Source organism: Mesoplodon densirostris, chromosome 7, assembly GCF_025265405.1.
Source record: "Mesoplodon densirostris isolate mMesDen1 chromosome 7, mMesDen1 primary haplotype, whole genome shotgun sequence".
NCBI classification, from domain to species: Eukaryota; Metazoa; Chordata; class Mammalia; order Artiodactyla; family Ziphiidae; genus Mesoplodon; species Mesoplodon densirostris.
Window position 1 is genome coordinate 54,594,783 of NC_082667.1, and position 24,302 is coordinate 54,619,084.

General features: G+C 46.2%; 1 protein-coding gene across 1 annotated transcript in view; it reads left to right on the plus strand.

The window, feature by feature from the left end:
- Nucleotides 1-24,302, plus strand: part of TENM4 (teneurin transmembrane protein 4) — a 392,087-nt gene that overhangs the window by 338,274 nt on the left and 29,511 nt on the right. The window contains exons 22-24 of the mRNA XM_060102952.1: nt 3,202-3,434; nt 7,630-7,784; nt 13,515-14,392. Coding sequence (XP_059958935.1) covers nt 3,202-3,434; nt 7,630-7,784; nt 13,515-14,392 — 1,266 coding nt within the window. The remainder of the gene's footprint in view (nt 1-3,201; nt 3,435-7,629; nt 7,785-13,514; nt 14,393-24,302) is intronic.

Sequence of the window (24,302 nt, forward strand, 5' to 3'; positions counted from 1 at the left end):
GTCATTCGACCCTGAGGGAGCTACCGCTTGGACGATTTAGGTGACTTGCCCAAGGGAGAACCCACATCCTCTCAGTTCAAAGCTAATGCTTTCTCCCCTGCACTTAACTGACCCCCCAACCGCAAATTCGTCCTTGAGCACAAAAGAGGGGGCCACAGGACAATCCTGACGATGCCACCCTCTTCTGGAATTCACGGACCTGAGAAACGTCACCTAAGTGGCACTTCTCCAGGGCAGTGCAGAAAGACATGAGCTGAAACCTCGGGGGGGCTAATCTAAGTGGACAGGGCCCCCCACCAGACTCGCTCAAGGACCTATTTTCTGCCAAGGTGGATAGCAACCATTTATCATGAGTGATACGCGAAGAAATGAAGTAATCCCCCCCTCCTCCAGCTGCCATTAGGAAGCAGAAATATCAAGGCTGCCCCAGCATTGCAGAGTAGGATCTAAGGTCACTGCATCTTATTTAGCCAGAATCAGTGTCATCTGAGAAGATTAAATCTGTGTTGCATTATAGGGCTAGTCACAGGGGACATTTCAAAATAAACAGGACCTCTCTCCTGTTACCACCGCCCCCAAAGGAGAAGTAAAAAAAAAAAAAGGTAAGTAATTTGATTGAAAATACTGTTTAAATAAACTAAGAATGGAGAGTCCATCCACTTAATGGCTGCTGTGGGCTAGAAGGCACCAAGCTGAACATTGGAAATACAGAAAAGAATAAAACCCCGTCCCTTCCCACCAAGTATTGACAGGATTTGGGAGACAGACACATAAATAAATAGCCACAGCATTATGTTAAGTGTCCTGTAACCCAGATGTAAACAGTTATGAATCTCAGGGAAGAAAAGTCAGGGAAGGTTTCCCAGCAGAGGTACCATTTGAGCTGACACCTGAAGAATGAGTAGCAGTTCAGCAGGCTAAGAAAGAGGGGGCACGGAATATTCCCCAGAACAGGCAGAGCAGGGGCAAAGGGGCGCAATGGCACATTTGAGGGACGAGTTGTCAGAATGTCTGAGGACAGGGTGTCTGTGAGGAAATGGCAGGAAAGAGGCTGGGAGGACAGAGCAGCCGCCGAGCATGAGGGGCCTTGTGTGCTGCCAGGCTGAGGAGTCTGAATGAGCCTGTAAGACATGGAGGGTCCTGGAAGGTCCTGGAAGGGAAAGCATTGAGGTGACGTGTTGGGTTTGGGGTTAGATCAGGGAGGCATGGCCAGGGGAGGACCCGGGCTGCAGGCAGAGCCCTGCCCTTTGTTGAGGAGGTCATGTGACAGTAAGGTCAGGACTAGAGAGGCAGGACAGCTGGAGAAGGTCGTGTCGTCTTCGTCGTGTTCAGGGAGAGGAAACGGGAAGGAGAGCCTTGAGTCTGGAGGCCCGGCCAGTCCCCAAGACACCACCCAAAGCAAGGGATGGGTGTGATGAGGAGCAATCAGACTAAGACCTTCCGAGGACCTGACACTGAAGATTACAGTGCCTCAGTCTCCATATGTAATTCAAAACCCACTAATCTGTGAAACAAAATTTTGTTTTTCAAAAGGACCCAAAACTTGCATGCCTGATGAGATGCAAAATAGCTTCTTTCTAGTCTCTTCTGATCCTCTTACCTGTGCCTTTCAGGGGTAGAGAGTGCCCCTACTTTACTGGTGCTCTAGACACTGCTCAGTCTGTGCCCTGAATCCCCTAGCATGGGGTGTGTCCCACTGTCTGGTGAAAATGGCCAGTGCCAGGCCATCCAGGCTGAACAGAAGGAGATTCCTTATTCCTTTGAATCAGAAGATTTTCCAGAGACTTGGAATCCCAGAGACTACCAATATTTAGATGCAGTCTGAAGCCCTGGGAATGATCAGGCCACGTGCAGGAACCGATCGTTAGCTTCCCAGGAGTTATGCCTGGAGTCTGACTCCAGTACAGCCTAGACTTGGAAGAAATTGTAAATCATACTTTGTGATAGGAAAATTCAGCCTTAATAAGAGATACCTACTCTGAAGTCCTCTCCAAATGCAAAAACAGACAAAATGACTAATAATTAAAGTAACAATTACGATTATTAAGTAGTATGTGCCATGCACTCTGCCGAGTATTTTTCATATATGGTTTTATGTAATGTTCCCAATACACCAGCAGGGGAGCTGTTCACATCCCCATTTTGCAGATGAAGAAAACTTGAGGCTCAGGAGGCCAGGTAACTTGCCCAGGTTTCAGAACCAGGAAATAACAAAGCTAGACGTGGAACCCAGACTGAGCTGACCCCAGAGCCCACACAGGTTTCCTGCCCAGTGCCTAGAGGTGGTGCCTTGTCTCCATAAGCCCTCTGTACAGTCGTGGTCTAGCTTCGCTTTCTTCTATTAGCACAGCCTTGTCTTTGTGGCTGTTTTCCAGAAACAGAGCTATCCCCAGCGCTGCTCCTCTCTTCTGTTTGTTCTTCCTTGGCTATTGCTGCAAAGTACAAACTAATCCTGCAATTCATTTATGTCTGTCTGCACTAGGGAGACTGCCGGGCTCCTGATAAGTATAACATGAGCGTCAACAGAAGATGGTATTGACACTGGTTGGTGTCCAGTCTGGCCGAGGCCTTAGCCGTCAGTCCCAAGATGGGAGTGGGGCTGCTGTGGGGGAAGTGTTTGTGTGTCATTTTGTTTTGAAGTGTTGTTTTTTGTGTGTGTGTGTGCGGTACGCGGGCCTCTCACTGTTGTGGCCTCTCCCTTTGCGGAGCACAGGCTCCGGACGCGCAGGCTCAGCGGCCATGGCTCACGGGCCCAGCCGCTCCGCAGCATATGGGAGCTTCCCGGACCGGGGCACGAACCCGTGTCCCCTGCATCGGCAGGCGGACTCTCAACCACTGCGCCACCAGGGAAGCCCCTTGAAGTGTTTTTTAAAGTCAGAGTCTTTCGTGTTTCTGGTCTGGACTTACAGGCCACCTCTGGTAAGCCTCACGGATAGTCTTCTTAAGAAAACACTTATTGAGCACCCGATATGGGCATGGCACTGGGCATCACGGTCTTTGGCAAGAGGAATTTGCATTCATAGTCGGGTGGGAGGGATAGTTAGGCCAACCAGAGAGGTCAGAAAAATTGGGCAACCATCACCCCAAATAGGGACATTGTCCCCATAAGACTTTTTTTTACTTGGACTCAAGTTGTGTGTCTCCGGCTGCCTGTTAGGAAAGAAGAAAGTGCTCACCAACTGCCGTGTCCTTGTTTTCCAGTCACAGTCCAGCGCACAAGTACTACCTGACCACAGACCCCACGAGCGGGGCTGTCTTCCTTTCGGACACCAACAGCCGGCGGGTCTTCAAGATCAAGTCCACCGTGGTGGTGAAGGACCTCGTCAAGAACTCCGAGGTGGTGGCAGGAACAGGTGACCAGTGCCTCCCCTTTGATGACACTCGCTGTGGGGATGGTGGAAAAGCCACGGAAGCCACACTGACCAACCCCAGGGGTAAGGCCTTGCTTTTAAACACTCTCAGTAACACTTATTGGGGTATTTTCCATTTCCAAAAGACATATCTGTTTATCATTACAAAAAAATGTCGGAAAACGCTAAGAACTCTACGGAGGAAAGTTTAAATTGTCGTAATTCCACCTGCCAGAAATATTCCCAGTTAACATTTCCTGTCTTTCCCCCTAGTCTTTTTTCTAAGTGTTCTTGTGCATGTAATGCTCACCAGAAACAAACAAAATGAAATCACGTTAAACAACCTGTTTTAGCAACCTACTTTTTTTCCCAAGTGATATACTGCAAATGTTTCCCCATGTCATTAAAGAGTCTTCGGTGTACTTGCTTTTAATAGCTATATATTATCCCAGCAAATGGGTGTCCCATTATTTATTTATCAATACCTTCCTGCTGGGTATTTATGCTACCTTTCATGTTACTGTTTGATAAAAAACATGGCGGTGTATCATCTTTGCACATGTTCATGTGCTATAGGATGGGTTAACTCTAAGCTTCAATTCTGAGTGCTTCAAAAAGCTGGACCTCTTCATACCCACAACCACTTTCCAGTCACTCATTCAACGAGTATTTACTGAGCATGCAGTGCAATGTACTTGCATAAATAAGTTCATTGTAGCAGAAAAATAAGACTTGAATGTGAATCTCTCAGATGGGAGAGGGGGAGAAGTGCTCCCTGAGATGCAAGGAAAAAGAACTGTGCGTGGGAGTCCAGAGCCAAGGGAGGTCCCTGTGTCCAAGAGACTGGGCAAGCTTTTTGGAGGAGATGCTATCATTGTCAACAGACACCCGTCAGTGTAAGTTTACCACGTTGCAGGCCCTGAAGCCAATGACCTATAGTGTCTGAGCCACGTGGCCCTTAACAATAAAATAGGAGTAATAGTATCTTCTGTGTCCACCTCCTAGGATTGTTCTGAGGGTCAAAATTATTATATTTTGTGTGACGTCCTACAAAAATGTCATGAGTAATAGTTTTTTTGAAATAGTGCCAGATTTCAGGGCGTGGTTTTGAATGAAAGCTGTAGGTTTTCAAATGAAAGCTGACGTACTCCTCCAAAAAGCCACAGTACACTTCATACTCAGGGGTTCTATATTTAAATTCAGACATTGCCACCTAATAGCTGTGTGACTTTGGGTGAGTTGCTTAACCTCTCTGAGCCCCATTCACCTCCTCTATGAGATAGAAATATACTGTACAGTTGTTGTACAGATTAACTATGACTAGGAATGTAAATACTTGCTTAGGACAGTAGTGCCAGGCATGTGATAAACATCCCATAAATGGTAGTTCGTATGATAATTGTTATATTGTATGCGCAGCACACCATGTATCATATTATTTAATAGCATGTGTCTCTACCACATACAGGAAGTGGTCAGCTGGTAACTCCATGGGGTAAATATTGTGACATCTGTGGTTAATCTCCTTCCTAATCGTGATTTCCTAATACTGAAAGAGTAGCCTGGAGTAGAAAGAACACTGGGCTTGTGCTTAGGGACCCTGCATTACAGTTTTGCTCTGCCACTCCCGGCTCTTGTGCCCTCCTTCTCTGGGCCTCAGGTTTCCCGTTAGTAAATGTGAGGATTGGGCAAATGGTCCCCGAGAGCCCTTTTGGCCGCAACCTTCTGTTCTCTTAGAATTAAAAGTCTTTTCTGAGAATTTCTATTTTCTCAAAATCTTTTCTCAGTTGCTCTACACATGTGTGTTCTCCACCCTCCCCTCACCAACACATACACACGCACACACGCACAGATGCAGTGACAATGCAGTCTCCCCAAAGCCTGTAATTAACCCAGATAGAAATGACAAGGGTGCCACAATGTGCAGACACTGTGCAGCAGGGAGGAGAAAAGATGTCCATCTATATAGCACAACAAAAGGAGAAAAAATGAAGTAATTAATCAGGGGACAGATTGCTTCTGTTAGCCTGTGCAGCCAACTTTGTAAACAAGAAACCCAATTGTTCCTGGAGCACTCATCAGTCCTAGCAGATGGAAGAGAAAGACTGAGCATAGCCAGGCAGACAAGAAAGCTCCTGTCTCGGTGCTGAAAGAATATAATTAATTGACATTCTAGGCAGGGACAGAATAAAGGCTTCCCCCGCTTTGAGGCCGCCGGGTCCTCCGTGTGAAATCACTCTCCAGCCCTGAACAGCCTGAGGAGAGGGCGGGAAGAACCACAGCTCCCGTGGGTGTTCACACTCAGAGGCCCTTGGGTGTCTTAGCTCCACCCTCCTGACCGGTCATAGACATGTGGGCCCTGAGAGCAAGCACAAAGTGGGTTTCATGTCCTCATAATTATAAGTCCTTAATAATTATGGAGGGCTAACTATTACAGGTCAGACATGATTGTCCACATTTTATCCATGAAGAAAATGAGGCTTGGAAGTAAAGTGATTCCCCTGAGGTTATACAACTGGAAAGCTTTATACTGCAAGCGTCTCCACCTCTGTGAAGCTTTTTCTGATCCTTCTTTCAGTTCCTGCCCCAGAGAAAACTGAACAGAATGAAACTGACCAGAATCTCCTTTATTTTCCCGTGAACCTTCCCGGCTTCTGTCGCTCCCTGGGTCCATTCTCATTCCCAGGCCTCCCCCTCTAGAACGTGTGCTCCTCAGGGGCACATCCTGTCTGCCTCTCAGCCCCAGGACCCCTGAGCAGTTCACATTTTGAGGAGGCATGTCTACCTGTCGTGATTCTCGACTTAGGGTATCAATATCACCCATGAGTGTTTTTAAAACACGACTTGGTCCCAGTCCCAGCCACCCTATGAACTAATATTTCCAGGAGTGAGACCAAGCAGGTATATATCCAAAAAAAAAAAAAAAAAAAAATCTTCAGGTGATTCTGATACATATCACCGGTTAAGAAGTACTGATTTGGGCCTCCCTGGTGGCGCAAGTGGTTGAGAGTCCGCCTGCCGATGCAGGGGATACGGGTTCGTGCCCCGGTCTGGGAGGATCCCATATGCCGCGGAGCGGCTGGGCCCGTGAGCCATGGCCGCTGAGCCTGCGCGTCTGGAGCCTGCGCGTCCGGAGCCTGTGCTCCGCAACGGGGGAGGCCACAACAGTGAGAGGCCCGCATACCGCAAAAAAAAAAAAAAAAAAAAAAAAAGAAGTACTGATTTACTAGAGTGGTTCTCAAACTTTGATTTGTATCTTCATTACCCAAGGTGCTTGTCAAAAATACAGATAGATGCTCAGGCTCCACTTGAGAATCTCTGAACCAGGTACCTAGGGGGTGCATTTTAGCAAGCTCCCAGGTGATTGTCACACACATCCAAAAGTGAGAAATACAGATCTAGAACAATCCCTTCACTTCACAGCTGAGAAAACAAATGCAGGGACATCCAGTGACTTGCCTGAGGTCACACAGCTGGCCGGGGAGAGTCAACAGGTGGGATGGTCTAGCAAATGGAGGAAGTGATGTTGAATAATAATTATGACTTCTCCTTTCAGTGTACCTTTTTTTAGATATTAAATTCACCAATTTTCCCTACACAAATCCAAAGGATTCTTTTTTTAGGCTCTATAATTCTGAAATAACCAATGAAACTAAAATAGTAATAGCAAACTCCCTGGAGGTCCAGTGGAAAGGACTCCACACTTCCACTGCAGTGGGCCCCGGTTCCATCCCTGGTCAGGCAACTGAGATCCTGCAAGCCGCGTGGCACAGCCCCCAAAAAAATAAATAAATAAAAATAAAATAGTAATAGGCTAGAAAAATGTGAAGGATGATTACCTTGGAAGAAAAGAAAAATTGTTGCCAAACAGGGATTTGATTATTATAATTACAGGTCTTCAGAAGTAGGTTAATTTAAATAATCCACAGTTTTGACATTGAAAAAGTTCCTCCTTGCCACTACCTCTAGGGCTTAACAAACTCCCAGCAGTTATGAGTCCAGGTTGTAGTGCATGGCTAAGATGATAGGTAAAAATCTCCAGAGGCAGCAAGGTGGAAGGACCAGAGGGCTGGAAAATCTGAACACCTGGGTGCTAATCTCTGCTTTGTACAAGCCTCTGGGCAGCTGTCTTCTCATCTTTAGAAAGGGCATGAATGTGTGGGAAGAAGCTAATCAAATCATAAAGGGGAGGTGCCCTGTCCACCCGCAAGTTTCCACGAGTATGTGGGTTGTTACCACCTCGAAGGCTGAATTCCCTGTTTTGGCTTCTCTACCCCAGGCATCACGGTGGACAAGTCCGGGCTGATCTACTTCGTGGACGGCACCATGATCAGACGCATTGATCAGAATGGGGTCATCTCCACTCTGCTGGGCTCCAACGATCTTACCTCAGCCCGGCCCCTGAGCTGTGATTCTGTCATGGATATTTCTCAGGTAAAAGGAGAAAGCTTCGCCTGCTAGAGCCCTGGGTCTGCACACTCCTCCTCTCGCCAGCCCCCACCTGCTGGCCGTTCATCTTTCTATTGCACAAGGCTGTAAGCACACTCTTGGTGAAGAGCACTAAGGACACACAGATGGTTAGGGCACGGCACGGTGCTCTGGAAGTTCACCATCAGAGGTGACAAGTGGGTGACAGAAGGAGGCTCGGGGGACAGTGAAGAAATTTGCCTCAGGAAGCCTCGAAGGCAGCAGAGCCTCACACAGTGTGAATTTAAATCCATAACCTTCTGAGTTCCCACTTTGGAAGCACTTACAGATACTTGAACATTGTCTGTTCTCTTTCTAGACTGTAAGCTACATGAGGACAGGAATTCTGTCCGTCTTTTCCTCTACTGTAACCAGGGTACCTGGTATGCACAGGAGCACAGCCAGTATTTGTTGGTTGATTAGTTGGTTGATAGACTGATTGAATCCCAGCTTTGCCATTCACTAGCTGTGTAACTTTAGACACGTTGCTGAGGTCCTTTGAGCCTCACTTTTCACATCTGTAAAATGGAAGTAATTGGCATTGGCCTGGCAGGATTGCCTTAAGAATATGTGAAACGGTGTACGCAGGGCTCCTAGCACTGCTTGGCACTCTGGAGGTGACCGATAAACAGAAATTCTAGTCCTGCTTTCACAAAGGAGGTGACATTTGTGCCAGGTTTTGAAGGTTGAATAGGAGTTTGTTGGAAGAAAGGAGACATTTCACACAAGGAAACAGCATGTGCAAAGGTACAAAGATGTTAATGGGCCTGGAACGTTCAAGGAACATTGGAAAATTGGACACTGAGCATAGGGCTCTTGGAAGGAAGTACCAGGAGTTGCAACTGGAGGCATGCTTTGGGGCCAGTTAGGGAAGGACTTACCTTACCATACCAGAGTTTGGACCTTAGCAGGTGGGTGCTAGGATCCCGGTGTAGACCCAAGAAAGACACAAGGTTCTGGCTGTTCAGCATGTCCCTGGTTTGTCCTGCAGTGACTTGACAAGGGATGTGTCCCTTATTGCTGGATCCTTTAGCAGGACCTGGCTGGTGCCGAATCAGTGAACATCCATCTTGCCAACATTAGCAAAACCAAGGAAATAAGGAGGCTCGAATCACATTAGATTCTGAGTTGGTGTCAGCAGTGGGCACACTTAGCTTTTTAAACCCCCTCGCTTCTAGGGGAGCCTGCACACGGGCCCTTTGCCGCTGACCTCAGACCTGCTCCCTCTACTCAGCGGGCAGCGGCTGGGAGGACTCTCTGGTCATGCCTGTCCCCACTACTGATGTGTGTCGCAGAACCCCTTCCCCAGAACTCAGGGCTGCTGCCCGCGGCCCAGCAGCCGTGTCCCTTCCCTGTCAGATGCTGGTGTGCACCAGCTAATATAATCATTATGCTCCAGTGTGGAATCCGTTCTCTGCCACCTGTCTTTCCAGTATGGCAGGCTTCCCCTTGCTGGCTTGAGAGTTTCCCTCTCCAGTCTGTAAGCAAGCATGATTTACCCATCAGGAAGCTGCCACGGCCTGAAGATGTGCATCCAAGTATTTTCAGTTCTCAAAATGGGCTCTCCACCAGCCAGCAGAGGGTGCTGAAAATTTTCAATCTACACATTGGAAAATTGTTTAACTTGAGCTAGAGGTACTGCCAAGCAGCCCAATCAAAGGCTTGCAAGACAACGGGCATAGAGTGGAGGGGGGAAAAACCCACACTTAATTTCAGAAATCCTGGACTGAAATCTCTATGGCCCTGGTCCTCAACACCCTCCTCTGAATCTAAGCATGGGATTCTTTTTACCAAACTCTCCCACACAGGCATAAACTCTTACACACATGTACGGGAAGGGGGCCTGTCTTTCATTCTCAGAGCTTCCTCTGTCACAAACACGCAGCTGCTTTACTGTGCCCTGTGGAGCAGGGAGGTAAGGCAGAGAGATAAGAGCACAGCTCACGCAAGAGTGCAAAGGGGAAAACCAAGGAACTCTCTGGGTGAAGACAAAGACCAGGCCGGAGGAGAAACTAGAGGGAGGCAGAGAGTAGAGAAGGAACAGAAGATGCTGCAACCTGTTCAAAACAGGGGATTAGTGCTCAACTCTGCAGCCTGTGGCCACCACAGACACAGAGTATAACTCTGTCCTTAGAGTCCAAAATGACTTCCTGAGAAGTTAGTATGTGCCAGGCACTGTTAGAAATGGGGTTACAGAAAGGTTACGACTTCACTTTTCTTGTTTAGCTGTCACCATAATCTGTCAAGGTAGGTATTACATACCCCATTTTATAGATGAGGAAACTGAAGCTTGGTGAAAGAAAATGTGGTTATAAATGCAGAGCCCTGTGCTAGGTTCCCTCAGGGATATGGAAATGAAATTTTTTTATGACATCATGTAAAACACTTTGAACTTCTTTCCCCATATGTAGAAGGTGGTAATAAATATTTCATAAGAGCCTAGCACAGTGTCTGGCAGCTAATAATAGGCTGTAAATATTCATTCTCTTTATAATTTACCAAGAATTTCCTTGTGAGTTGTCTCGTTTGATCCTCACAACTACTCTTACATAATATTTATTACCACCTTCTACATATGGGGAAAGAAATTCAGAGTGTTTATGTAACGTGAGGAAGATCCCACCTGTGGACCTTGGCGGACTGAGCTAGGAAGGGCGCTGTCCTGACCCCAAATCCCTCGCTCTCTCTATGCCATTCACCAGTCAGTCATTCGTTCATCCATTTGACAATCCAGTTTTGCAAATAACTCTGCAACAAGGTAGTCAGCTCAGAGGGCTTTAATAAAGGTACAGAATGCTCTGGAGGATGGGGCGAGGGCGCTCCATTCCGTCTCAGGACGATAGAATGTGGGAGCTGGAGGGACCTCAGAAATTGCAAACTCTCATCCCTCCATTCTGGTGACAGGAAATGAAGCCTCCACAGGATCATCGCTAACAGGGAGGTAAAATCAAAGAATCGTAGGTACTTGGCCCAGAATCATCATGCAGGCACTGTGACTCCAAGGGCACTGCGCCTTCTTTCCCAGGTGCCTGTGTGCACATGGGTGTGCAGGAGAGAGCAGGAAAGGCTCGCTCTTCCCTCCTCCCCGCCTTCCTTTCCCTCTCCCTCCCCTGGCACCTCCTCCCCCCACCCACCCACCCATCAGGGCGCAGTGTCTTTTAACCATAATGACAGGCAGAGAGGTCTCAGCAAGTATGTCCCCAAGGTGCCACAGGACCAGAGGGCATAAAAGATTTAGCAGCCAGTGTTGACAAGAAATGGGCTTTAGGAAGCTGAAAATTCCCCTGTCACTTTCAGGTGAACTGCGTTCTTGATGCTGCTGAAGGCACTGGAGATGCTGTGCTCCAGAGACCGCTGGGAAGGGCGAGGGAGGCAGCCTGGCTGCTGCTTCGGGACGGCCGCTGGCTGTCTCGGGGCCCCCGCCCTGGGGAGCAGAGGGACCCAGGCTGGAGTGAGGGAGCAAGCAGACTCTTGGAACAACGGCCTTGGGCCGGGGCCTACGCCATTCTGAGAATGGCCCTGAGCTGAAGGGGCAGATAGATGTCGGTGGCCACACCTCATATGTATATTATCTCCTGGGGCTTCTTTTACATTAGTAAACTACCACATGCACATTGCAGAAAATACAAAACATTTAAAAGGACACAGAAGAAAGTTAAAACTACCTCTCATCCAGATAACAGTTAACATTTTGGTGTATAGCCCTCAAGCTTTTAATCTCCCTTCTATCCATAATTTATCTAATTTATTGTATTTTTTTCCCCAGTTGGAATCACACTGTGCTTACGGTTCTGCAGACTGTTCTTTCCACTTAATACATAGCAAACATCTTCCCATGTCATTAAATATTCATCTATAACATCACTTTGAACTGCTACACAGAGTATTCTAACTTACGGATGAACTAAATGTACTATAATTTATTTGGCCAGTTCTCTGTCATTGGGCATCTGGGTTGGTTCCAGTTTTTTACCATTATTAAAAATGACTGTGTGGGCTTCCCTGGTGGCGCAGTGGTTGAGAGTCCGCCTGCCGATGCAGGGGACACGGGTTCGTGCCCCAGTCCGGGAAGATCCCACATGCCGCGGAGCGGCTGGGCCCGTGAGCCATGGCCGCTGAGCCTGCGCGTCCAGAGCCTGTGCTCCGCAACGGGGGAGGCCACAACAGTGAGAGGCCCGCGTACCGCAAAAAAAAAAAAAAAAAAAAAAAAAATGGCGGTGATGAGCACCTCTGTAGACAGGGGTGTACAAGCGTGAATTTCTGGGAGAGAAATTGCTTATCCAAAGGTATATACTTGCTTAAATAAGCCCATTCAAATTGGACTGAACGTCAAGGACTAGCAGTGGGCTCAGGAACCTAAGGCAATGAGCCCCCAGGGGTGGGGTAGAAAAGTCAGCCGGAGGGAGCAGCTGGCAGCCCGTGTGCACTATGGCCGGGTCCCCTGGGGAACACAGTTGGCAAAGGGCTTCCCTTAGTGCCAGCACCTACCAGGGGGATGTACCCAACGTCCCAGCCTCCAAGGCCACCGAGGCAAGAAACAAAGCATCCTCGCCTCAGACCTGCCGGCTGCGATCCCCTGCCTGCCCACCTGTGGTCCCTGCCAGCTTCCTGACCCGGCTCAGAGGAGGCTCAGACATGGGGCCTAGGACCTCTGAACCCCTCACTCCCGTAGCCGATGTCAATCTCTCCCAGGTGGACCTGTTCTCTGAGGTGCTAGAAACCATTATCGAGAGCAAGGTTTCACCAGCTTCAGTGTGTACAGGAGCCTCCCCGGGATTTTGTTGAAATGCAGATTCGGATTCAGTCGGTTTCAGGCGAGGCTTGTCATTCTGCTTTTCTGAACAACTCCCCGGGGATGCCCACACTGCCAGTCCAGTGATCACCCCTGAAGGAGAAAGATCCAGTTACGATTTCCAACCCCACATTGGAATCAGCCAGGAAGCGTTCATGCCTCTGCCTGAGCCCCACACCCAGGGATCTGATTTAATTGATCAGAGGTGGAATTTGAGCACCAATACTTTCTTAAATCACCACAGGTAATCTGAATGTATGGCCAGGTTTGAGAATCACAGGTCTGGAACTATGTCAGACAAGAGCCAGTGTTACTTTCTCTTTACACCCCCAGCACCTAGCCATGTATTAATCCATGAAATCAAAGAATTGAGAAATCATCCTTCATGCATGTAGCAACAATTCATGAAGCATCTTTCTAACTCCTACTTCAGCGTCCAGACTCCATCTGCCTTCCCCTCCCAACTCTGCAACATTAGCTGCCATTAGCTGCCTTATGGAGGGTCAGGCTCTCTGCACTATTGTCATTCCTGTTTTACAGATGTGAATATTGAGGCTCAGTGAGGTAAAGTAACTTGCCCAAGGTCACAAGTAGGGGGACTAGGATCTGAACCCAGGCCTGTCTGACTCCAAAGTCTCTCCCCTCGCCTGCTTTTTTCGTTTATTTGTTATCCCTTCGTGTTTTTGTCAGTCTAATGTAGACCATCAGATGTCTCAGTGAGGGCTCTTGCATGCTTTCTGTCTGATCAGGGGCTGATATCCATGGTTGATGACAGGCTGCTGTGAGGATCAGGCAAGGCTGCCATGTGCTGGCACTTGGGACACTGTTATGGGCTCTAAGGGGTGTGGGATGACCAGTGGTGGGCACCTCGCCAGGCATTTGAGTGTCCATCTCTCCATGGTCAGGTTCGCCTGGAGTGGCCTACAGACTTAGCCACCAACCCGATGGACAACTCCCTCTATGTCCTGGACAACAACGTAGTCCTGCAGATCTCTGAAAACCACCAGGTTCGCATTGTCGCCGGGAGGCCCATGCACTGCCAGGTGCCCGGCCTCGACCACTTCCTGCTGAGCAAGGTGGCCATCCACGCAACCCTGGAGTCGGCCACTGCCTTGGCTGTCTCTCACAATGGGGTCCTGTATATCGCCGAGACAGACGAGAAGAAGATCAACCGCATCAGGCAGGTCACCACTAGCGGAGAGATCTCACTGGTTGCCGGGGCCCCCAGTGGCTGTGACTGTAAAAATGATGCCAACTGTGATTGTTTCTCTGGAGACGATGGCTATGCCAAGGATGCAAAGCTGAACACCCCATCCTCCTTGGCTGTGTGTGCTGACGGGGAGCTCTACGTGGCTGACCTTGGGAATATCCGAATCCGGTTTATCAGGAAGAACAAGCCTTTCCTCAACACCCAGAACATGTATGAGCTGTCCTCCCCAGTCGACCAGGAGCTCTACCTGTTTGATACCAGTGGCAAGCATCTGTACACCCAGAGCCTACCCACAGGAGATTACCTGTACAACTTTACCTACACTGGGGATGGCGACATCACTCTCATCACAGACAGCAATGGCAACATGGTAAACGTCCGCAGAGACTCTACAGGGATGCCCCTCTGGCTGGTGGTCCCAGATGGCCAGGTGTACTGGGTGACCATGGGCACCAACAGTGCACTCAAGAGCGTGACCACACAAGGACACGAGTTGGCCATGATGACGTACCACGGCAACTCTGGCCTTCTGGCAACCAAAAGCAATGAAAATGGATGGACAACATTTTACGAGTAAGTACCCAGACCAGGCTGTTTGATGGTTTTGTTTCATGGATGCATTGTAGGATTAGAGGTGAACTGATGAAGTGTTGATTTGTGGATGTTTTTTCTTTTAATTCACTTGGGATGCAAACCATGACCTATTATCTGTTCTGCATGTTAATAACCCAGATGATTACTCCTAGGAAGGAACATGGTGTAGTGGAAAAGGCGTGAGCTTTTTGGAGTCAGAGGAGTTGGGCTTGAATCCAGCTTCACGATGATCTTAATCTCTCTAGGCCTCAGTTTCCACCTCTGTAAAATGGAAACAGAGGGTAGCTGCCCAACATACTACAGGGAGGTGATGTAGATGAAAAGTATCAGTACTTGGGGGCTTCCCTGGTGGCGCAGTGGTTGAGAGTCCACCTGCTGATGCAGGGGACACGGGTTCGTGCCCCAGTCCGGGAGGATCCCACATGCCGCGGAGCGGCTGGGCCCGTGAGCCATGGCCGCTGAGCCTGCATGTCCGGAGCCTGTGCTCCACAACGGGAGAGGCCACAACAGTGGGAGGCCCGCGTACCGCAAAAAAAAAAAAAAAAAAAAAAAACTATCAGTACTTGGTTAAGTGTTAGCATCTTCATATGACCACTGTCCAGAAATTTGGCAATGGGAGAAAGAACAGTTCCATGTGCAAGAATTGTCCACATAATCAAAACCCACATCTTTAAGTTTCAAAAGATTTTCTTTCACTTTTACCATTTTGGATGGAGTTTATGAAGTGCATTACATGCCTCCCTTCTCAAACACATTATACAGACATAATGAAATCTTTCTTTTATGAGTCAGGGTCATTAATAAGAAACAACAACAATGCATTGGATGCTGCTATTTGAAGATAGTTTCCAGGAAGTGAAGAAATGAAGCTATAGAACCCTTCATCCCTGCCCGAAGTGATTCTAAAACTGTTCTTTCATTAGCTCCTGTGCCTAATCCGTAGTTTTACCACCTCCTCCCTCAGTGTGGCGCTATCGTGTCATTGTTGGTTTCAGTCGTGGGATCGACTTCAGCAGCTCACTTCCCTTCTCTTCATCCAGGGTAGGGCTTCTTAACTGGTGTAGTCAGAGAACCAGACATTCAGCTTATTATAATCCTCGCCAAAATTAAATATATATATCCAAGGTGTTCCTCTATGAGGTATTTTAATGAATGGACTTTGTAACATCTGTTCTACTTGGATTTTTTTGGCGTCTTAGCCATGTTCCACACAACTGAGACTGGCAAATAGGCGACCCTTAGATAAGTACGTGGAAGATGGGGAAGGAACTAGCCTTGCTGCCCGTCACTGATGGGCTAGGAACTGCATTATTGCATTCAGTCCTCACAACGGCTCTGGAAGATGGGTGACAGTATCTGTTTTACAGAAACAGAAACTGAGGCTCAGAGAGGCTCATTTGTTCTCTGTTCTGTAGTGAGAACGCAGCAGAACAGGGATCACAACCCAAGTCTGTCTGACACCAGAGCTCGTGTGCTTTCAGCTCTGCCCTGCTGCCCCTTGGCTGAGTTTGTTAATCCCAAATGAACCCGGATGCTTGAACTGTAAGTTCTTCTCAAGCTTGATCAAGCATCAGTTTCTCACAGTCCTAGAATCCAAAGCAAAGGGAACTGTAATAGATTTTTAAATATAATTTGCACACACAAAAAAAGTCACAGCAGTTTATACAGAGTTCACTGGCTAAATTCCTTTCTCCAAACAAGGGCCTTGTAAATTACACAGAAAAGACAAAGATCCAGGAAAACAGCAATTATCTTGATTAACTAATTGAAATGGAAATACGTTAAATAATTCAATTTTCCCCCCATTGCCCAATGGAGATCTCTTATTTGTTATTTAGCCAATACAGGGGGTTTCTTTGTCTGAGCAAGTCGGTACACTCAATTAGTTCCCAAGGTCACGCCCTCAAGTCCCAAACTGAATGCTTACACATCACTGCAGCCATTACTCTCAACCAGCCCTGAAACTGAAAACCATTTCCTATACCTCTACCAGAAAGCATCCTGTTCCTCCCTCCCTGTCTTCCTTGATGAAATATACAGCCATATTTGATGTTTTATGAAGAATTCCAAAGTATCCACTTAATAGCTGTACTCAGGAGTAGAAGATAAAAGCCCTAAAAGAAAAAAGTGAAAGTCACTTTTTTTTGAGATCCTACTGTGTGCCAGGCTCTTTCCCATTTAATCTTCACAGCAACCTCAGTTGGTAGGAATTATCAATTCCATTTTTTACAGATGAACAAACTGAGGCACAGAGAGATTAGGTAACTAGTCTAAAATCACACAGTGAGCGCATAGCAGAGCCAAAACACAAGTCCACGTTCTTTTAATTACACTAACTGGGTTCACCTAAATTCTCTGCAACTTAACTATATGGTAGGGATTACAATAGTACCTTTTTCATAGGGCTAGTCTAAGGTTCAAATTTTCAATGAGATAAAACATGGAAAACTCAGTGTCTGACTCATCATAAGTACTCAAATGATAGCTGTTGCTGTTGTTATTATTATTTCAAGCAGTATTAATATTAGTATTTCAAGCAATATTAGTGGCAGTACAAGTAAGTGCAGAGATGATGTTTGGGCATGGAAGGTACCCAAGGCCTCGGAGCAGCTGTGAGTCACCTAATCAAAGGAGCAGACAAAAGTTGTAATTGAAGTAGGTAGGAATTAGAGGGCAGACCAGAAGAGCAGAATCAAGTGTCAAGTCTGAGGGATCAAGGTATGAACTAGGAAAGGGGTTAGGTCCTTGAGAATATCAAAAATGGGCTGGAAAAAAACAGGCAGAGTGGGTGAAGGAAAAATGATTCAGATCAGGTTGTGAACATAGCAAGGATACCAGATACCTATTTTCACTGGATGTTTGCCATGTGATTCAGGGGCAGACTGGCTTCCAAACCTAAGTCTCAACCAGACAGAAATAACACCTGATCTACTCCATTTCAGGGCCATTATGGGGATCAAAAAACTAAATAAATACTGAAAGTGAAAATACTTTGCAAACCTATGATGCTCCCAAGAAGTAACGGTCTGATATCATTATCATTATGGTAATTCTCAGAACAGATTTGGACAGATTTTGCCAGTGCACATTGCTCCAGTGAATTTCCCACTTTTAGCTCCATGAGGCAGCTTAATGGATTCCAAACCCAAATGCTCTAATATTCTTTTTTTAAAAATCATCCCAGGCTTGCCTGTTACATGGGCTATTACTGAAACAAGTTTCAAGTTGTCTTTATCGATCCTCTCAACAGATTAATACATCTAACATAAACACCACATACTTAAGAACAACTTGACTTAAGAGTTTATAATTCTGGGGAATCAAGGTTACTTTTCTTCCCTCAGCCCACAGGTCTGCTGGTAGGAAACTCAAAGAGGTCTGGAATGCCTTCTTCATCTCCAGCGTGTGGCATCATTAATTTCAGGCTTGGGCTCCTGGGCAGATGGCATTTGGTGACTAAGAAAATGGCCTGATGAGCTGAGGCGGGTTCCAAAATTGTCTTGCTGGTTAGGCATGAGTAAGTTTCGTAGGGGGGAGTGGCTCTGGCATCCCGTGGTGCCCTGTGACAGCCCCTGTCATCCTTATGCTCGAGCTAACTACTCTGAGACCCTAACTAATGTATCTCTGTACAAGGTTGGGGCTTGCCACCTAGTAGGTGCTCAATAACGATTTTATGAATGAAATTTACATTCAGGAGAGAAGGGGGATAATAAAGAGAAGAAAAAAATATGCTGTAGTGAGAAAAATACTAGGCTTACATCGCAGCTCCAGCACTATCCGTGCTCCCAGCGGGAAATTGAATTCAGTTCAAATGGTTCCAATGAAGAGACTTGGCTTCCAGTTTCTGCTTGAGGGTGTAAGAGCTAGAAAGAGCATGGTTCCCAACCTTACAATGAAAATAGGCCAAACAAATGGCAAATTCATGAGTTAACTCCTTCTCTGAAGTCACAGGGCAACCACGTGGCCAAATCCAAGGAGAGACAGAGTGTCACATCACAGACAAGATGTGAGCATTAGCTTACCTGGTAGCTGCAACCAGTCCCTGGGAGGAAAAGTTCAGCTTGGTGAATCTATAAAGGCTCAGTGTGTACTGGCAAGAGAGTATGAAGCCCTTGGAGACTGCAGAAATTGGGAGAGTCCACATCCTCTAGAACTTTTCTCCACAAACCCCACTCGGTACTCACAGAAAAGACTAGGGAAAGATGTAAGAAAATATCCCTTGTGGTAGACCTGGGGGAGGGGTACAGCAACTGCTGAGGGAGGGGCACAAATTTCTGCCTGCTCCACCCAGATCCCTCTCACCTGATCTCCTACATGGAATAAAAGGCTTAATCTGTGGAGAGGAGGGCAACAAACACTATTCTGCTTAGGTACTGGTGGAAAACCATTGCAGCTGAATGAAGGAAGAAAAAAAATTTCTAACTACTGCTGGAAGAGGAGCAGGAATACGTAATGGGCCCAGACTGACAGCCTGAAAGGGGCAGGAGCACTGAAGAGGCCACACTCCTGAGACTCAGGGACACATGTAAATATAAGATTGAGGCTTAATCAGAACAAAAGAGAATTCTCTCAAGCTCACCAACCACCACCACTAGCTAAAAAGCTAAACATAACAATGAAAAGCAGACTACTACTGGGAAAGAGATACAAGAGCCTAAAAAGAGACCTTTCTAAGGCCCCGCACAAATAGGGGACCTAAAACTGAGAATAGAATAGACACACTGAAAGAAAACCCTCTGGCAAACCAGTTTCACATCCTAAACACAAGGTATTGCTGGAGGAATGTAAAGCCTGTGATGCACTAAGCTTAAGCATAGAAGGAACAAATTTCAAAGCCAGCCCAAATCCTAACTAAATTAACTTAAACTCTCTCACTAAAGTTTGAGCAGAAGGAAACTCATACTCATACCCCAACTCTATTACCTCAGTGTCTACTGTGTTACACAAGATGTCACACTTTCAACTGAACATACAAAAAGGCAAGAAAAAGCAATACACTCCCAATAGACAAAGTAATCATCAAAACCACAGTCAGATATGACACAGATGTTGAAACTATCTTTCAGGAATTTAAAATAACCAAAAATTATGTTAAAGGTGCTAATGGAAAAGGTGAACAACATGCAAGATCAGGTGGATAATTTCAGCAGAGAAATGAAAACTAAAAGAGAGAATTGATTGGAAATGCTAGAAATGAAAAACACAGTTACAGAAGTGAAGACTGCCTTTGATGCGTTTATCAGTAAACTTGACACAGCTGAGGAAAGTAGATAGGTCAATAGAAATTATCCAAACTGAAACACAAAGAGAAAAAAAGAATGAAAAAAATACAGAAAAGGGCACCAAGAACTGGGGAACATCAACTGCTCTAATATAGATGTAATTGGAATTCCAGAAGAAGAGAGAAAGAACAAGGCAGAAGAACCATTTGAGGAAATAATGGTTGAGAATTATCTGTAGGTAATGATAGACATCAAACCACAGACCCAAAATCTCAGAAAACACCAAGCAGAATAAACACACACACACACACTATACACACATAGATCTATGCATATCATATTCAAACTGCTGAGTACAAAAGAAGAAGAGAAAATCTTAAAAGCAGCCCCCCAAAAGGCATTTTTTACAGAGGAGCAAAGAAAAGAATCACAGCAGACTTCTCATCAGAAACCATACAAACTAGAAAACAGAAATGCTGAAAGAAAAAAAGAAATCTGTCAACCTAGAACTCTATATCCAGCAAAAATATCTTTCCAATGAAGAAGTGTTATTAGAGGTATAGGCAGGGATAAGGGAACCAAGAAAGGACAGTGAGGCATCCAGGCACTAAAAACAGTGAACAACTATTACCAACCCTCGGGCTGAAGGGCAAGGCAGGGAAGGAATACGATATTGTTACTTACTAAAGCCCAGTGGGAGCTGTAACCATGAAGGAGAAGGCATCTGGTAGAAGCTGTAATTGTGGGTGGATGCACCCACTGTTAGAAATATGGCACCAAAGGACATGGAGAGTAGGGAAAACTTGGCTCCTTTTGACCTCCAGTCTCTTGCCATTTCCTGCCATTGACTGAACCCAACCAGAAGCAAGCCATCAAGGGGCCCCAGGGATGCAGTCTGCAGGGGTCAGCCCCTCTGAGCACAGAGAAGGGCAGAGAATGGATCTGAGGAGGGAATAGAGAATAAACAGCACAGACATTGACTGGCTGTGTGACATTGTACACATAAGTGGCAGAGCCAGGGTTCAATCTCAGATCTACCTGAATCCTAAGCACTTACCACCAGATGCATGGCCTCAAGTATAACATCAATGAGAGCTAAGACCTGAAGTGATAGGGTGGACCAGATCTTAGAAATCCTGAAGACTACAATTCATTGTTGGGACTTAATTCTATGGGAAATGGGCAGGAAGGACAAATTTGTATTGCAGAAGCCAACGAGTAGCCTGGCTCTGCTGCAGTGTTGGAGTAGCTGCAAATGGTTTAGTGATGCCAATCTCTTGTAGTGACCTGGGGTCAAGGGAACTGTTGGTGTGCATGGGCTGTGAACTCTAATTATTCACAGAGGTTACAGTGGACATTTCCTCTTGTTGGTGATGGTGTTGTTTGAAACAGTCATAGATGAAAGTCGTAAAAATCAAATCTTTATTTTCAACTGAAAAGTCCCTGATCGGCAAAAGTTTAGTATCAGAGAGGCAATGTGGCATTTTCCTCACCAGCCACGCATAGTAAAATGGCTCGAGATGTGAAGTATTGAGTGTGAAGAAGAAAGCTTTGCAGTGTATGTGAAGATACCCTTTAGTGGTCCTCTTCTGAGAGCCAAGTTCACAGCCACTCTGTGAATCTTTTATGTGTGTTCTTTCCTCATGCTCCAAAGATGCTTTGGGAAAATGAGTGAAGAAAAGTCAGTGAAAGGCAATAGTAAGAGCCAATCACCTGGCCATCTCCATCATACCCCCAGATGGGGCTCAGCATCACTGCAAAGTCAACTGTAATGGTAGCAAAGCAAAGCATCTTGAAGAGAAAACTGTCAGTCTTCTTGACCCAACTTGAGATTTCCAAACCCAATTTTTTCTTTAACATAGTTGAACAGAAAGGCTTTGATTTGAAATGGCACCATCTTTATGGGAAGCTTGATGAAAGAACACGGACTTTAAGGTCAGACAGACCTGACAGAATCTATATTCCTCTGTTAGCTGTGTGATCTTACTCAAGTTACTTATCCTTTCTGAAGCCTCAGCTTCACCAATTGTGAAATGATGGTAATAATGCCCACTTTCAAAAATGGTTGTGAGCACAGTGCTCAGTACCTAAAATGTACTCTATGAATATTAATGAATTTTCCTTTCCTCATATGGAAAGTGAGAGGAAATAGGGATGGAGTTCTTAGTTATCCTCATCCCAGGTCTTGAAAAAACAACAATAATATCTACTATTTATTTATTTATTTATTCATTTATTCATTTATTCATTCATTCATCCAAGAATTATGTTTTGAGTACCTTTTATATGCTGGGTCCTGCTTTAGGCACTAAGAATGCAAACAAGGTCCCTGTCCTCATGGAGCTTCTATTCTAGTGGGAAAAGAGAGACAACAGTCAAGTAAACAAATAAACAAGATGATAAGTGAAAACAGTGAAATAAGATAATGTGATAAAGATGGGAGGACCCATCAGAAAGGGTGATCAGGGAAGGCCTTGCTGGAATAACTTTTGAACTAAAACATGAGTAATTAAAGGAACTAGCCCTACTAAGATTGGAGGGAAGAGCATTCCCAGCAAAGGGAACAGTCAGTGTGAGCACCCCAAGCCTGGTTTGAACTCAGTGTGTTTGGAGAACAGAAGCAGATGTAATGGAACAGAGGAAGTAGGAAGGAATAGGGTTCAAGGTGAAATCAGAAAGAGGCAGGAAAGAGCAGATCATTCAACCAACACTCATTCACATTATTGAGCATCTACTATATGCCGGGCACTCTCCTAAATTCTGGGGATACACCAGTGACTGAACAAATTCCCTTCCTTCAGGGAGTTGATAGTCTAGTGAGGGCAGTCTCATGGGGTCCTTGCAGGCCCTGGAAGGAATTTGCATTTAAATATGTTACTGTGTTTGATCTTCAAATATCTCTCTGAGACAGGTATTATTACCCTCGTTTTATAGAGGAGAAAACAGAAGCACACCAGGTTATGTTATATAACCTACCTGAAATAGCATCATTTGTGGTAGGAGTTGGATGGTTAGCAGAAAAACAGAACTGAGTGCCCACCCTCTAGTGTTGCATTGCTAGCAAGTGTAGAGCCTGGATTCAAAGCCTAGACCACCTGGCTCCAAGGACCTTCCCACACCAACATGTTCCTTCTGTTCCTCTTCAACAGAAAGGAAGAAAATTAGCCAGTAATTTAAGTAAAGCTGCAACAGACGTATCTAAGCCATTGTCCAGAAGTTTTCCCTCATGGGGCCAGGGTTTGAGGCAGCCACTTGTAATCTAGAGAGTGCAGACAGAGACCTGTCCCCAACACCCTGTTAGGGAGTACCAACATCCTTTCCCTTAGCAGCTCTGTAGCAGGAAGAGAAAGGGCCCCACCAAGAGGGCCACAGGGCAGAGGTCAAGGTCCAGAGGATGGGCAGCTCCAGCTCCTCCCCACAGAGGCAGAAGCAGCAGCATTCTGATGGCATAATCACAGGTATTGATCAGGCGGCAGAGAGATCCAGTGGCATTTCTCAAGCTCCAGGGAAGTGCTGAAATGAATGAATAAGAGACAAGAAAATTCTATAAATTGGCTGTTCTGTTGGATGTTCATTTAATTAAGACATTCAGTCCTTCTAATGGAAAATGTGAGGAATGGAAATTACTGTTTTGGGCCATCTCATATAAAATAAAAGCAGATCTTGAAAGCATGGGGCCTTTTCATTGTATCATCTTCAGGCTCAATTTAATTATGTATTACAGGCCACCTTCAATAATAATTACGATTGTCTGCCTTTATGTAAAGCCTCTTTCTATCTTGGAGCCTAAAACTCTGGGGAGATGCCTACGGAGATTGCTAAAGTATCGTTTAGTGAAGGTGGTTGTTTCCCTATTTGTGCATTCAGCAGATGTTTATCGGGGACCTACTGTGTGTCAAGCCTCTGTCAGGTCCTGCAGGGGGTAGCGTGTGAATGAATGACAGCCTGTCTTCTCCCACAGAGCAGGAAAGAGGCCTCACATGTCCAACCATGCATTCGTTTATTCGTTCAGTCAACATTCCCTGCCCATCTTCTCTCTACCAGTCCCCATGCTGGGGAAGCTGAGATGAACTAACGGCCAGACCTCCAGGGTGGTGGAATCCAGATCCCCAGTCTAGCTGTCTGACTCCACGACCCTGTCCTGACTCAGGCACTCCAAGGCCAAAGTAAGAGACAAGTTGTACGTCAGCTCTTATAATGCAGGGGACACATTCTGTGATAGAGCTGTGCCAGAGTATAACTGGGAGAAGAAGAGCTGGGGAGACCAGGGAGGGCTTTATGAGGTGGCATTTGAGCAAGGCCTTGATGGAAATAGTATCGAGCCGACATCTGAGCCCTAATTAATAATCTATTAAGTCTTATTTGTAAGACTCCAAAACTCCATTTTAAGTATCTTGCAAGGCATAATAAAATCTTTTTTTTTTTTTTTTTTTTTTTTTTTGCGGTACGCGGGCCTCTCACTGTTGTGGCCTCTCCCGTTGCGGACGCAGCAGGCTCAGCGGCCATGGCTCACGGGCCCAGCCGCTCCGCGGCATGTGGGATCTTCCCGGACCGGGGCACGAACCTGTGTCCCCTGCATCGGCAGGCAGACTCTCAACCACTGCGCCACCAGGGAAGCCCAATAAAATCTTTTTTATCCAGTTAGGTCAGGAAATTAGATTAATAAA